The sequence below is a fragment of the Trifolium pratense genome, linkage group LG2 (assembly GCF_020283565.1).
Source record: "Trifolium pratense cultivar HEN17-A07 linkage group LG2, ARS_RC_1.1, whole genome shotgun sequence".
NCBI classification, from domain to species: Eukaryota; Viridiplantae; Streptophyta; class Magnoliopsida; order Fabales; family Fabaceae; genus Trifolium; species Trifolium pratense.
In genome coordinates this window covers 39793640-39810708 of record NC_060060.1, presented here as the reverse complement: position 1 = coordinate 39810708, position 17069 = coordinate 39793640, and the positions used below count along the sequence as shown (strand labels likewise).

General features: G+C 33.9%; 2 protein-coding genes across 2 annotated transcripts; one reads left to right on the top strand and one right to left on the bottom strand.

Moving 5' to 3' along the window:
- The first annotated feature begins 495 nt into the window (after positions 1-495).
- LOC123906278 (exocyst complex component EXO84C) lies at positions 496-6941 on the top strand. The gene is made up of 7 exons (XM_045956153.1): positions 496-749; positions 1570-1664; positions 3064-4108; positions 4570-5094; positions 5461-5649; positions 6231-6373; positions 6486-6941. Exons 1-7 carry the CDS (start codon positions 654-656, stop codon positions 6727-6729), a joined length of 2337 nt encoding a protein of 778 aa, XP_045812109.1. The 5' UTR covers positions 496-653; the 3' UTR covers positions 6730-6941.
- Positions 6942-7299: 358 nt separating this feature from the next.
- On the bottom strand, positions 7300-10946 carry LOC123906279 (probable inorganic phosphate transporter 1-8). Its single transcript, XM_045956155.1, has 2 exons — positions 9805-10946; positions 7300-8289 (listed from the first exon to the last, which is right to left on the bottom strand). The coding sequence occupies exons 1-2, from the start codon at positions 10503-10505 to the stop codon at positions 7434-7436; spliced, it is 1557 nt and encodes a 518-aa protein (XP_045812111.1). The 5' UTR covers positions 10506-10946; the 3' UTR covers positions 7300-7433.
- Positions 10947-17069: the final 6123 nt, after the last annotated feature.

The following is a 17069-nucleotide window of genomic DNA, read 5'->3' as shown; positions in this document are numbered from 1 at the left end:
ATGTTTTTTCTAAAATACCTGGGAATAAAGTTCCCATTATTATTTCCTAGGAATATGATTCCTGGGAGTAAAATTAACAACCTTGAAACAAACGCCCCCTTAGGCATATATTTCATAGGGAATAATAATCGTCTACCTCATAGTAAAATATAAAATAGATAGATAGAGATCTTACTAAGTTGTACATCGAGAAATAAAGTCGAATTATCATGTAAAAACTTTCACATTTCAATTGGTAATTATTGAAATTGTACCGATCTAAAATATGATTAATCAAATATTTTTGAAATTATTTTCATAAGTTTGCTACTTCGTGCTGATAACGTGTTATGAACTATTCCTAGAGAATAACAGAATAGAGAAGAAGAGATGAAAGAGAGAAAAATAAGAGAGAATAGACTATTATATTATTCTATTCAAGGTGTGTATTACATTGTAACAAAGGGATCCTATTTATAGGACACAATTAGAGAACAAGAAAACCTACACAATAATGGACATTCATTTCATATTATTCGTAACATAAATAATATTCTTAAAAATTTGAAAGGAGCGTTACAAAGAAAAATCTATTTTCCAATGCAAAGAGGAATTTTCCGTTGATTTTGTTTGTTTCCTGTTTCACTTCCTCGCTGTGAACTGAGCTAGCAGAGATGGAAAGTAGCGAGGAAGAAGATGATTTCCCTTCCATTGAAAGCATCATCCCCCAATCCAAGGTTGATTCCCTTTACCAGTCTCAAACTGAAAAGGTTCGTTTTTTCTTTTCCTATTTCACTTCACCATTAATAACAATGCCCTTTTACCATTTTCCTCTTCATTTTTTATTTTTTATTTTTTAATTTATTCCATGTTTTGTTACCAACATTTGTGTTTCCCTCTAGGTAAGAGAAAATTAAATGGGGTTTATTTACATTCTAATTATATTTTTGTTTCGGAACTCAGATTTGCTATGTTGATGTTTAAGTTCAATCAAAAGCTTCTCAAAAAATTTCTCTTTTTGATAGGGTTTTCTATTTTAAACCACATGTGTCCAATGTCAACTTTATTGATTCCTGATAGATTTTCATAGATCCTATTTGGATAAACAATTTAATTGAGTGTTTTATAGCATAAACACTTATTTATAGGTGCTTATATATATATGCTATTTATATAACAAAAGATAAACTAAAGTTTTTCCATAAGTTTTTCCAAACAGTCTCACAAGGGCTTATGTCAGTAGATAAGCTTAAATAAGCCAATCAAAACAAATTCATAGTGTAATCACCGTGTTTTGGTCCTTTTTTCAGTATGGTGTAGCCAATGTTGTCAAATATCGGCCATGGTGGATTGCCGTGGCGGATTTTTGGACAACTGCCATGGTCTGCCATCTGTCATTGATAATACTGGTTGTAGCCCTACTGTGCTGCAATATATGTAGTCTGTAATCTGCTTTTTCTTTACTTGCATGTTCTGAGTTCCGTTCAAGAACTATTGGATTGCATGATTAGCAATAGCATCATCCTTATCAATGGCATGGCAAGTGCATCTTTAGAGGATATTGATGATAAAACTTGTCATTCATTTCAGGGAATTAGGAAGCTTTGCTGTGAACTCTTAGATTTGAAAGATGCCGTGGAGAACTTATGTGGCAATATGCACTCAAAGTTCTTGGCTTTCTTGAGGTAACATAAATCATTTCAATTATCATTCTCCCATTTTTCCTTATTAAGAACTAGCATTCATTTCCTACCACAATTCTTCAAAGTTATCCAGTAAGGAATGCTAAAAACTTCATAAATCTGTTTACATTTTGTCTGTACTGCACTGATATGAGTACAAATACACAAAGGTACTTGGTGTGGATGAGAGTATGAGACCATTTTTTTTAATTACTAAAAGTGGTGTATTGTATTGGTCTCTGAACTGGTACCTTTATGCACTTGTTACCGGTTATTTGAGTTATCACCATTTAGCTAATACCTGTTTAACATAGCTTTGATGGCTGTCCCTGAAAAGGGGAAAAAGTAGTCAACATTTTAATGATCATTTTGAATTTTGATATAGTGGTCAAATATTTGTGAATAAGTTAGTAGTGAAGTTGTATTGAAAGTTGATCCTTGAATTTTTCACCTCAATTTTTACCCCTATATTAAACAGACACCAGTGTTGTTAAAATGAAGGCCATGCCACCACCATGGCGGAATGGTCTGGTGGTTGTTTTGACAACCGCTGTAGCCAATTTGTGAAGGGGTGCTCACTATGGCAGCACCACGACGCTATAGGCAGCAATGGTGTGTTCATATGGCAGAGTTTTGGCCTTTTACCATATTCTGCCATACAACACTGTCAGACACTTAAAAAAAATCATTTTCTTTGGCAATATAGTTATATAGAAACTAACCTTAAGAGATGTTCTAAGATACTCTATGATTAGAAACGGATCGCACGAAATATACTAAGGAACTCTATTGTATTATCATAATAGACATTATAAGATATTTTCTTATATGCTAATAATCATGAATAACGTTCTGGTCTATTTGCATTTTTTTTCATTGTATTTTTCTGACGTGCTGGCTACATTTTTCATAATCCTATTTAATGTACATATTAACCACTGTCATGACAACCATTCCTGTTGCAAGCATAGCTTGGTAATGGTTTCTATAGCAGGGATACTACCGAGGAAGATGAGGAACAAAGTGGTAGCATTTTCATTTTTTTAGTTCTTTCAAGAAACAATCATCTAAAAAGCTTAACCTCATAATAATATATTGCCCAGTAAGTTAGTTATAGTTTAGTATCTTCAAAACATTCCTATACACAAAAACAAAAGCAGTTTATGTAATTGAAGTGTACGAAGCACATGCCCACATCTTGGTCGAAAACTAAGCTCCCCTAAAGCAATTTGTGGAATTGAAGTGCATACGAACTATTTAAGAGGCTTATGAATGGTTCCTATTTTAGTATTTTTAAATTTTTTTAAACCTTAACTATAAAGTAACACACTTCGGTAGTAATTTAAAACAATTTCCTCTACTTCGCATAATTTTGTTTAATTGTTTGTTCTTGATATTGTAGGATATCTGAAGAAGCTGTGGAGGTAAAGCATGAACTGATTGATCTGCAAAAGCATATATCAGCTCAAGGTATTCTGGTACAAGATTTAATGACCGGTGTCTGTCATGAATTGGATAAGTGGAATCAATCAAGCAATGATGTCGGTGAAATTCAGCATGAACCTGAATTACCTGAACTCCTTGAGCCTTTATCCAATGAGAAAAATGACCAGAAAACTCTATTATTGGAAAACATCGATGTACTTCTGGCTGAACATAAGTTTGAAGAAGCATTAGAGGCGTTAGATGCTGAAGAAAGAAATTCTGAAGAGTTGAAAGTCTCGGGGAATAACTCTTCAGATGAAGCTTCCTCATATAAGTCTGCTTTCATGGAAAGAAAGGCAGTGCTTGAAGACCAGCTAATTGGAATTGCTGAGCAACCTTCTGTTAGTTTTCCTGAATTGAAGAAGGCCATAGATGGTTTGATAAAACTTGGAAAAGGTCCTGTAGCACATCAACTAATGCTGACATTCTATCGGTCTCACCTCCAAAAAAAAATTGAGGCGTTGCTTCCGTCGAGTTCTTTCTGTCCTGAAACATTTCCTTTTACATTGTCTAAGATTGTTTTCTCTGTAATTTCATTGACAATAAAGGAATCTGGTTTGATATTTGGAGATAATCCTGTTTATACGAACAAAGTTGTTCAGTGGGCAGAGTGGGAAATTGAATATTTTGTCCGATTGGTGAAAGAGAATGCACCATCATCTGAGACTGTGTCTGCCTTGCGTTCTGCCAGCATCTGCATTCAGGCTAGTCTGAAGTACTGCTCAATCTTGGAGCCACAAGGATTAAAAATGTCTAAATTACTATTGGTGTTACTGCGTCCTTCTGTTGAAGAAGTCTTGGAATCAAATTTTAGACGTGCTAGAAGAGTAGTTCTTGACATAGCAGAGTCGGATGAATGCTTACCACTGTCACCACAATTTGCCTCTTCACTTTCTGCAATTGCAACTTCATCCAATACCATGCTTGTTGAGAGTGGCATGCGATTTATGCACGTAGTTGAAGTAAGTGAAGTTCATCCTATGATATGGCTATCATTAAATGGACAATAAGTGATGCATTGCCTCCACATTCTTTTGGTTGATAGAATCATGTAAACTCTGTAGGCAGGAGACAAAAAACTGAAGCTGATAAAACAGACTTTGCTTTGAATTTTCCCCCTCAATTTGCTCTTTCTGTCGTTAAAAACATTTATGCTGGAGATATATTAAATAATTTGAGAGCACAGCATGCTGGTGAAAATGAAAAATTAATAAATTTGTCGGTAGGTTAAGAAAATTATTAAATAAAGTCATCACGATACATATCAGGTTTTCACCTATAGTAAATGGTCCTTCTAAGTATAGTATTGTCACTTGTCAGTTGTATGTAACTATTGCTAATTATAGTACAACATATATGCATCCTTCTCTGTTATATATTAACTTTCATGTGCTTACTAAGATTGTATTTGTACAAAATACAGGAGATATTGGAACAGCTAACACCGATGGCTATTTTGCACTTTGGAGGAAATGTACTTGGTAGAATCTTACAACTATTTGATAAATACATGGATGCTCTTATCAAATCACTACCGGGTCCTTCTGATGATGACAATCTTCCAGAGCTTAAAGAGGCCGTGCCTTTCAGAGCTGAGACAGACTCAGAGCAACTTGCAATATTAGGAATAGCGTTTACCATACTGGATGAACTGTTACCAAATGCTGTATTATCGACATGGATGCTGCAAAATGAAAGTAAAGAACCAAATAGTGGGCTCATGGAGAATGTAGGGTTCAATACAAGTGCTAGTGTAGAATTAAAGGAGTGGAGGAAACATCTTCAACATTCTTTTGACAAGCTCCGAGATCACTTCTGTCGGCAGTATGTTTTGAGTTTCATCTATTCAAGAGAGGGAAGCACCCGATTGAATGCACATATTTACTTGAGTGATAACAAGGAAGATCTTTACTGGGAATCTGGTCCACTGCCTTCACTTCCATTTCAGGTCATCATTCTAGTTCTCTGCTTTTGCGCCTACCCTGTTTTTCTTTTCTATTGATTTGTTTCTTATTGGTTGTTGCTTTGGCAGTCCCTTTGTGTTTCCATGTTCTGTCTTCTTCTTCAGTGTGCATCTCTCTCTCTCTCTCTCTCTCTCTCTCTCTCTCTCTCTCTGTTTTCTTCTTCAGTGTGCATCTCTCTCTCTCTCTCTCTCTCTCTCTGCCCTTCAAAAATGCCTATGGTGGTTTTAAAAAATTTGCCACACCATTCCATCATGGCTGGCAATCAACACCGCTGATATGTGTGTCTGTGAGACTCTGTACGTGCGTGTTTTGAATGATTTAGTACTGACAGGTATAGCTATAATTTGCAGGCGTTGTTTGCAAAGCTGCAGCAGTTAGCAACTGTGGCCGGAGATGTGTTACAGGGGAAAGATAAAATACATAAAATTTTGCTTGCTAGGTTAACAGAGACTGTTGTCATGTGGTTATCTGATGAGCAAGAATTCTGGGGTGTCTTAGAGGATAAATCAGCTCCTCTCCTGCCAGTTGGTTTGCATCAGGTACTGTCTACTCCACATAGATAATGCCTCCCAATTTCATATTATTTCAAGTTTCAAAATAGTTTTCTTTGACTGCAAAAATGCATCTGGGAACATTGAACGACCAGACATGAAAAAGTCTTATAACTGATGCCTATAATTTAGTTTCAGGTGGCTTCTAGGGTGAGGTATTAAGCAAGTCCCTCACTATGAACCAGCTAGAATAACCACTAGATTAAATGAATTCACTGATTTCATCATGCACCACACCATTTAATCTAATGTGGTGTGGTACATGATAAAATCAATGAACTCATTTAATCTAATGGTTTTTCTAGATCGTTCACGGTGAGGTATTTACCTAATACCTCACCCTAGAAGCCATCATAGTTTTAAACGTTTATCCAACACAACTTTGATGCTTGTTTTAATACAAGACCCAGAAAAAACATTTAATATTATTCTATTATTTATTATAATTTAATCCCATTAGAAAGTTAAATGAGTTAATGAATTTATACTCATATTGGTGTAGTTTGGTAAAATTTGGGGATAGGTGTTCTTTCTCCGTCCTCTGAACGATATCTGACTTTTTGTGGCAGCTGATTCTTGATATGCACTTTACGGTTGAAATCGCGCGATTTGCGAGATATCCATCTCGACATATTCACCAGATAGCATCAGCTATTATTGCCCGTGCCCTCCGGACCTTCTCTGCTAGGGGCATAAACGCACAACCACAAAGGTATTACTAGTATTATTCATTTCTGTGGCCTTGATTCTTGTTTTGCAATCCTTACCCTCATCTGTATTTCTTCGCCGAATTCTGACATCAATGAATTGCCATTGCCATTTAGCGCACTTCCTGCGGATGAATGGTTTGTCGAAACTGCAAAGTCGGCAATAAACAAGCTCTTGCTTGGAGCATCTGGGTCGGAGACATCTGATATTGATGAAGATCACATCATTGTTCATGATGAAGTTGTCTCAGACTCTGATACTGTTTCTTCCCTCTCTACGATGGACTCTACCGAATCTTTTGCTTCTGCTAGCATGGCAGAACTTGACAGCCCCTCTAACTTGTCTGATCCTGATAATTAAGTTTTTCTGGTAGCTTTAAATTAGAGTAAGTTTAGATTTGGTGAAAGCTTCACCGGTCCTAGTTATCAAATTTGCAATCTGCTTGATATCTAGTATTAAGTATATAATGTATTACAAGACATGTGCCAGGATAGCAAGATTCCTTGTAGTTGAATCATAGATCCATATTTATTTGTATATTTTGATTTGGAAAGAAGTTAAGTTAATTTGAATCTTCCCCTGTTTTTTTCTATTATTGTTCAATTGATCAATGAGTCTCTTTACAAATAAATGCAATGAATACAAAATTTTCTTCCCAGTTACTTTGACTGGGATGATGAATATAAAGCCACTAGAGAGTAGACATCCCATAATTTTGAAAATACTCATTGACCCTTTAAGCCATAATAATTGTCAAGCTCATGAAGAAAGAGCAAGAAAAAAGCATATCAACATATTTATTTATTTATCCATTCCCATTTAGGTTTCCCTTTTATTATGCTCCAAAAAGGGATAGGTACATCTTTGTTCCATTGATCAAAACTGAGTAAGAGTGTATAGTCGAGTGGGCCGGATACTGGTAATAAAAACAAAAACAAAAACAAAAAAGATTTTTCTGAAGTTATTCAAAACTGGCAACTGTAGATTTTTACCGCTTGGCAAAACATTTTCGTTTGATTATTATTTGAGATACATGATATATATACACAAGCACACATAATAAATCAAAGATTGTTATATTCTTCAGCATGATGAGACTGCTCAACCTCATTCTCTTCCAAAGACCTTCCCATGGTTTCCTTGGTGAAAAAGTAAGTAACAAACATTCCCATTATGCACACCCCTCCAAGTATGATAAGGGATGCTTCCATTCCAATTCCCTTAGGATATCCTTCCTCCTTTACTTTATGTGAAGCCCATAGAAATCCAACAGATCCAATGATCGCACCAACCTTACCAACAGCTCCAGAAATACCGTGACATGTTGACCTAAACCTAGCCGGAAAGAGCTCGGCTGGAACAATAAACGTGGTGGTGTTAGGTCCAAAATTTGCAAAGAAGAAAGCAAGACCGTATAGAACCATGAACCCTTTATTATGTTGGTTTTTGGCATTAGTCCAATAAGAGTAATAGGGAACCCCTATAGCAAAAAATGACACTGCCATGAAGAAGAAACCTATCATTTGTATTTTAACCCGTCCTATACGATCGATGAAGTAGACGGTGAAGAAGTAGCCAGGAATTGTGGAACAAACAGCAAGAATGGCTTGGATTCTTGCAAGATAGAAAGCTTCTTCATACACATCTTGTTTATCTTTGTGTTTCATATATTGTTTGTATATTTCACTTTGAAATAGAACTTGACTGTAGAAAACTATGTCCAATAGAAACCAATTAGTAGAACATGCGAAAAGATCGCGACCATGTCGACGCAAGAATTCTCTTGAAAGAAGTGGATATACAGCATTATTGGTTGGTGATAACGGATCTTCTTCGGCTATTTGGCTCATTGCAACATCTAGTACTTTTTCCATGTCCTTTGCAGCTTGCAGTACATTTTGTTCCACTAAAGCTGTATACCTAATGCACACCATTTTGTTAAAGCATAATATGAATTGAACAATGCAACGAGCTTGAGCATAATATGAAAGGACAAAAAGAAATTGAGAGAAAGACTCTACTAAAGATGATCAACTAATTCTATAATATAAAATATATAGCATCACTAAAATCAAACATCGCTATTTGTAAAATATGTGTACCAAATAATTCACCATATAATATGATTATCGAAATAAATTGTAGTACGCTTTTCGCCTGGTAACAAGATAATTTTATTTATTTTAATATCAAACAGCAAGAATCACGAGTAATAAGCCTCACTTCAACCCCTATAAATTAAATTAATTAAACTTGCATTTTCTACTAACTGGCATTCTTTTATTGGTTACCGTAAACTGCTTGGGTTTCTCTAATAATCTCTAGTTATAATTTAACATCTGATCAACTTGAGTGGATTTATAAACTAGAAAAATTAAACCACATGACGCAAGGAATTTAATGAGAGAAAAAAAAAGAGAAGCAAAAATCCACATGGTTCATTTCTATTAATCAATTTCTTCTTTGACTAAAGCATTGTTAATTAAATGGTTAAACTGACTACTTGAAGGCCTAAGACAAGGTTTGATCGATAAGTATATATTATAAAATTAATATTCAACTAGGGTAAACATTAACATCTTTGTCATATCCAGTTTTTTCATTATTTGCAATGTTTTTTTTGCTTTCACCATCAGTTTAATTTGGTTCGGGGTCAGTTCTGATATCAAGGGATTTCAACTGCTTCCCGACCACAGTTGTGGAAATCGAATCGTGATTCTTCCTACCAAATTTAGCGTCAATCACCACTGAACCAATTAAAGTCAATTTTCATTTAATTAATACCAAAATAAAATCTTCATTTCAATTTGAACCAATTCATTCAATCGACACAAACAAGAAAGTAGGCAAGTAGTAGTACCAAGAAATAAGTTTTTATCTGTTTTTGGATAAACAATTTAATTATCTTTAATTTCGTCAAAAAAAAATCATCTTTAACATATTTCTATAACAAAAAACAATTTCAAATTAAACTTTTTTTTATTTAAGTTTTGCTAAGAAATTCATGATTTTTTTAATAAAAAAAAAAACTAATTGAATGAGCGTGTCACATTTGTTATAATTTCTCTCAAACAGTCTCTTAAATCGTGGAGATAATTTGGTAATTAGATAAAATGACAATTCATTGAAAACTCACTCACACACACGAAGTGAAAAGATTGAAGTTAGAACCCCGATCATGACATCTGACCTAACAATTTCGATATTTTTAAGATTAAATTAAGATTTGTGGACCGATCTCTTAAATATTTATATCACTCAAATTTTAGTGAAAATCAAAAGAAGTTCAAAACACATTTTTGAAAAAAGCAATGAACTTTAAATGTGACTAAGATTGAACCGAAGATTAATTTGGGTCCACCCTTGAGAACCTAATGTGGATGAAAAAAAATGATAGGTCAACGTTTATGTGAAGTAGAGACAAGAGGCAAATACCTGGCAGTTTCTGGCATCATCATACGCCAATAGTAAGTCAAGGCAGCCGGAACAGAACCAATCATTAGTATCAACCTCCATGCAACATCAGCCTCCGGTGGCACATCGTAAGCCGAAGCCGGCTTCGAAGCACGGCGAAATATGGAGCAAACCACCATAGTAACAGTAGCACTAGCCAATATACCAAACCCTTGCATAGAAAAAACAGCAGCTATAAAAGACCCTCTTGTCCTTTTATTAGCAAACTCAGACATAATGGTAGAAGATAAAGGATAATCACCACCAATTCCAAGTCCTAAGAAGAATCTAAAGAAAGCAAGTGAGAGAAAAACACAAGCTCTCTTTGTTGTACAAATGGAGAAGCCAGAAGCCAAAGAACTTGTTATCATCAATAATAAGGCGATACCGTAGACGTGGCGCCGACCTTTTAGGTCTCCGAGACGGCCGAATAGGAGTTGACCGATTGCGGTTCCTAGGAGTGCAACGGAGACAAGGGCCGAGACAACGATAGGGTTGACTTGACGGATTTCGTTGCTGTCTGAGTAGTATATTCTTCCTAGCATCTTTGTGATGAGAGTTATGGAAAAGAGGTCATAGGAGTCTGAGAAAAGTCCCATTCCTGCTATCATGATGGCTTTGAAATGGTAATATTGTGTTTTTGCTGAGTCCAGGGCTGATAGCACCTTCAATCCTCTCGCCATTCTTTGATTTTGATACTTGCCAACTCCACACTTTCAATTAGCTATGTGTTGAATTCAGCCGCGGTAATAATAGGTTTCGAATCGTGATTCTTCATATCACATTACAGTCAAATGCGGCCGATGCAATTTCAATTGTGTTATGGTCAATGGTTCATGAAAGAATGTATGGCAAAAGGCTTAGTTTGTATTCTAATGTATGGAAAATTTCAAATTTGTGAAGTTTGTGTATTGTATTTATTGAAGGAAACGTGAGAATTGGGGTGGAAATTGTTTGTTGTTAGTGTCAAGTGATTAGCTATAAGCCATAAGGTTGTTGGAAAATTTGTATCCGATTATTAGTAAGTCATGCAATATTGTTGTCATAATTTTAGGGAGAACCAATTAGGTTGTAAGTCAAAGTTCTGAGTGTGCGCGTTATTCCTCTAAATATGCGAATCAATTTCATCTTATTGTGTATTTTAAATCAATTATATTACATATTGTGATATTATATAATAGCCGTCCTATGTCATCTGCAACGATTGGTAATCATATCATAGCTGTATATTCCTAATTTATCCTAAATTGCAACAATTTAGAATCTGCATATGAGTGCAGATATGCAGTCTGTAACATTTTTGTGCGGCAGATTTTTTTTAGTCAGCAAACATATTATTATGACCCTCAAACCATGAGCAAGGGTGGCAAAGCGGGTGGCCCGCCCTATTTAGACTTGTCCCATTTAAGCCCGTTCAAAAGCTGGGTAGAGCGGACCAATATAGATTTTTTTTTCTATCCTATATTTATCTCTTTATCCCAACATATTTTAAAATATTTCCATTATACCCTTATATTAAAGTGTGTTGGTATGTTAAAAGTGTGTTGATATGTTAATTAAAGTGTGCTGGTATGTTAAAACTGCATCAAAAATGTGCTGATATGTTAAAATTACATTTATCTATTTAACATATTTTATCGAAACACTTTTCAAAAGTGTGTTGGTATGTTAATTAGCCACGGTGCTAAATGGAAAATATTTTAAATGACGCCAACCAGAGTTCAACGAATGTTGCTTCTAGTTCTAGCATCTTATGGTCATCAATGATAAGATGGTTTAAATGATGTCTCGCATCTTCACAAAGTACAAACAACATGCATCATTGTTTCATAACACTTGTTTTTGCACAAAAAAGATGGCAGAACTGAATCCCTAACCACAAGAGCCAAATCCTTCACAAGCTTCTCATCAATATTCCTACACGAATCACGATAAAGCCAATGCGAAATAAACCGGTTACGGTCGAGCCGATCAAGAACCAAAGAAGCATACTCCTTAAGCGCAACAGTGAAAACCACAATTTTATAGACATAAAAACATCAAAATATTCAGTTTTTTTCGTGTAATTTCTAAAGTGATTTCGAATAATTTTGAAAGTGTTTTGGTGTCGTAACTCATCCTTGGTTTGATGTAATTTTTTCCATAATTTTCCATTTAGCCACGGTGTAACCGCGACTAATTAACATACCATCACACTTTTGAAAAGTGTTCCATTAAAATATGTTAAAGAGATAAATGTAATTTTAACATATCAACACACTTTTAACATACCAACACACTTTTGATGCAGTTTTAACATACCAGCACACTTTTACTATACCAACACACTTTAATTAACATACTAGCACACTTTTAACATACCAGCACACTTTAATTAACATACCAACACACTTTAATATGAGGGTAGAATGAGAATATTTTAAAATATGTTAGATAAATGTAGGGCTAGAAAAAAATATTTTCACAATTTAGACATTCGAACTCAAAAGTCGAGTCTGTCCCGTTTTCTAACGATTGGCGGGCTGACCCGCCAAACAATTTTTTTTTTATTTGAGTAAATTATATCCCTTCCTTGACAAAAGCTTGAATTGCACTTCCCTACCCTCTTATGTTAAAATATACACTTTAGTTCATTTTAGTAAAAAGAAATATTTTTGCGATAACAATTAACTTTAAATCACATTTTATATCAATTGATTTTGAGTCATCACTTAAGAAATTAATTTTCATCCTGACCTGGTTTGACCTTCTATTGTTCGAAAGAGCTAAGTGTGTAGATACTCCGTGCTAACGGTAGTAATCGCTCGTCGTGCTAATGAGTTGGCCGATTTGTTTGGTGATTCCAGGGGCTCAGTACTATTGATTAACCATCTCTCGATCTGGCTTTCAATTGATTCTGGGTTACTTTGGGTTTTCAACAAGACTTGTTCCGTCAGGGGTTGATAGCCAGCTACGTCGCAGGGTGTAGTACAATATCTGGATCGTTCATTGATTTTGGACTGTTTAGCTTGAAAAAGTCATCATCGCTCCATGCTTGCTGCAGGGAGTAGCAGGTACGTGGACCGTTTCGTGTTGACGATCGATTCATTCGCCTCAACATTCTAGGACTTGTAGTTTGTCTTTTAGGATTAACTAGAAGTTGGTATAATCTTTTTGTCCTACACGTTTTTGTGTGGATGCACTAGGTTAGGTCTATGTCCCCCCAGTTTATATATATATATATATATATATATATATATATATATATATATATATATATATATATATATATATAATATGAGCTATAGGTGGAGGACGAGGAATGATAGGGGCGCCAACAAAGTTGGGTTGTGTATTCCCCCACCTTGATATCTAGATGCTCTTAATTTATCAAAAAATAAAATTTTTTAAATTTTTTTTTTTTATAAATTAAGAGTTTCTAGACATCAAGGTAGGGACAGACATCCCAACTTAATTGGCATCCCTATCCTTCCCCGTCCTCCACCTATAGCTCATATTATTATTAAAAAAAGAAAATAAATATATACAAAAATTGGGGGGACATATACCTAACCCAGTGTGTCCACACAAAAGCGCGTAGGACGATAAGATATATCAACTTCTAGTTGGTCCTAAAAGACAAAATAGAAGTCCTAGAAAATCGAGACGAATGAACCGATCGTCAACACGAAAACAGTCCACGTACCTACTACTCCCTGCAGCAAGCAACAAGTGATGGTGCTCTTTCAAGCAATACTGTCTGAAATCACTGAATGATACGAATATTGAAATATCAACATCTGACAAAACAAATCTTGTTGAACATCCAAAGCAACGCAGAACCATTCGAAAGCCAGATCGAGGGATGGTTGATCAATGGAACTGAGCACCACGAACACAAGACTCACCAAAATAACCATCGAACCCTTTAGTGCGACGACGAAACTACCGCCAACACGGCGTATCAACGCACCTAGCTCAACCGCCGACGTCTACAGGTGGCGTCGTGACTCCAAAGGGAATCAATCGCACCACCTCAAGGCATGGCTACATCTCGACGGGTGTGGAGGGGAGGAGGTGCAACCGGTTGGAGAGACGAGGCTGTTTGGAAGGTTAAACGGTGGCGGAAGTAGTCGGTTGGTGAAGAAAGTGAAGGAAGAAGGTGGTGGCGGCTGAGATGTGCAAACCCTAGCAGAGAGGAGTTTGTGTATTGAGAGAATTGGAGTAATCTCAAAATACTTAATATGGAGATTGTTTATTCAATTAGTTTTAAAAAAAAATAAGAGTCAGGATCCGTTAACACCAGGTGTCAAATAAAAGTTTGACACCAAATATTAACCATTGATTTTTTATAATCCAAAGGCTAATACATGATCACTTAAAATATCACATGCTATTTAATCCACCAAATCACTCCTTTATTATTTTTCCAATTAAGATTTAATTTAATTTTTTGAATGGCTCCAATTAATTGATATCAAAGATTTCATCATGTTTCCATCGACATAGATTAATAACAACAAAAAAATCACATCTTTCATCTCCAAATATTTTATATCAAAATCACATCCATCGATACCAATCTTTATAATTTATCTTTATAATTTTACAGGTGGAAGATTATCACTAATTTTATAGTTATATTATAGTATGAAAGATTTGGGAACTCAAACTTTTGTTAATTTTATGGATTTCATACTCATTCGTTTTTACTGAGATTTTTCAAAGCCATTATCATGCCATCGAAATTTTTGTTATAATCATATGATACTTGTTTACGAAGCTTGTTGAGAGAGCGAATGAATTTGGAGCAGGGAAGAAGATTAATTGTTTTCTTTATTTCACAAAAGGAAAGAGAAGATTTGTTAGATATTATTTTATTTGTTTTAGCTGATTTTTTTTTTATTTTTTGACAAATTAGATATTAAGTGAATGAAATTGAGCCATTAGGTCAAATAAAAATAAATGAATGAGATTTGATGTCAATATAAACTTTGACACCTGGTGTCGACGAATCATGACTCAAAAAATAATATTATTAATTATATGATTTTAGAATATAAAATTCAATTTAAAGTATTTTTTAGAATTTGCTTTAGCAATTTATCCAAATATTTTATTTTGTTTAGTTTCATATTTTATGACAGCATTTTGAATTACATGTTATTGATGTGAATAAAAAATATGAAAACATATGTATTACAAGTTTGATTATATTAAAATGAAATGTTTTTTAATGGAGAAAAATGTAGGTTTTCATATAAGGGGGAAGAGAATGAAATTCAAGCTTCTATCAAGGAAGAGGAATGTAACTTTCTCCAAAATATTTTGTATAAGAGGGGACGAGAGTGTACATTTTAACATAAAAAGAGAGTGTAGTGTAATTTAAGCATCTCTCAAGAAAGATGAGTGTAATTTACTCTAACAATTAACTTTAAATCAGTATTTTTATGCCAAAAAAACTTTAGTTTATGTAAAAAAAATGTCAAAAAACTTTAAATCATCATTGCATAAATTAATTTTTATTTCTTTGAAATTTTTATTATTTAGAATAAATTTAATATATAATATTTTTTTAATCGAGTTTAGTAATTTATCCAAGATTTGTATTTTACTTATAGTTTCGTAATTCATAAAAATATTTAACTTTATATGTTAATGATGTGCATAAAACATAATAATAATATTTAAATTAGAAGTTTGATTATATTAAAATGGAGGTTTATTAAAAGAGAAAAATGTAGGTTTTCATATTATGGGTGAAGGAAATGAAATTCAAGCTTCTTAATTTCAAGGGAGGGAAGTGTAATTTTCTCTATATATCTTGTATAAGAGGGTAGGAGAGTGTATATTTTAACATAAGACTATATAAAAGGGGATGATAATATAATTTAACTATTTAAGCATCTTCTCGAGAAAGGGAAGTAATAATATAATTTAAGCATCTCTCAAAAAAAGAAAGTGTAATTTTTTATCCAACATCTATAAATTCATGTTAAATTATGAGTTGATAACTTATAAATCATGGAAGAAGATTGGAAGGAATAATTTTTTTTTAACACCATGGAAGGAATAAGTTAACACGTATGATATGCTACATATATCTGGAATCAGATGCCTTTATCTTTAAATATTAATTACCCACAAATGTAAATAGAATTTGGTTTAACAAGTAGGAAAGAATAAAACATAACAATTTATACATAAAAACAGGGAGAAAAAAAATATAGGAAGTTTAGTCAATAAAAAAATTATAGAAAAAATATAGAAAAAAAAAACCGCATAAAAATAGAAATATAGAGAAAAAAAAGACTCTATAAAAAAAGGCTTAATTAGTAAAATGGTCCCTTCAAAGCATTTTTGGTTTCACATTGGTCCCTTAAAGATAAAAAGAACCGAATAGGTCCTTTAAATACATCTCCGTTAATCAGTTTGGTCTTTTCCGTCCATTTTTTCCATAAACCGTTAAGTAGTTTACACGTGGCACTGTGGTTGCTTACATGGCATATATGTGGTAAATCATTTAAGGGTTTCTCGAAAAAATGGACAGAGGACCAAACTGATTAACATCGATGTCTTTAAGGACCTATTCAGACCTCTTTTTTCTTTAAGGGACATATTCAGACCTTTTCTTCTTTAAGGAACCAATGTGAAACCAAAAATATCTTTAAGGGTGTGTTTGATTTGTTAAAGGGTAAGTACTGAACATAACAGTACAAGACAGAACAGCACAACACATGACGGAACAGCACAGAACAAACTTTTGTGATATTGAACATTTTTTTGTCTTATACGATATTTTGTTAATAAAATGGTATTTTGGCATTTTAGACAACTTGTACTGCGGACAAAAAGTTGTGTTGTGGTTTAGTGAGGTACAAAAAATTCTGTTTTTGTCATGTCCATTGCTTCCTAGTTTGTTCAGTTCCTGAAACAGTTTTACAATCAAACACAGTACAACTACAGTTGTCCTGTCCAGTCCCTTATTTTTAGCGAATCAAACGGACCCTAAGGGACTATTTTACTAATTAAGCCAAAAAAAATGAACAATGTTTTTCATAACAAAAAAATGCAAAGAAACATAAACAATGTTTTTTTGTAAACGAAACATAAACAATATTACTACAAAGTTTACTACTAACCATTAATAATAATATAATCAAGTTAATTAGTACAAACTTACTAAATTACCCTAAATATTCTTAATAAAATTTCTAATTTTTTATTAAAAATATACACGGGACCATTATTTTTCACTAAAACATAAA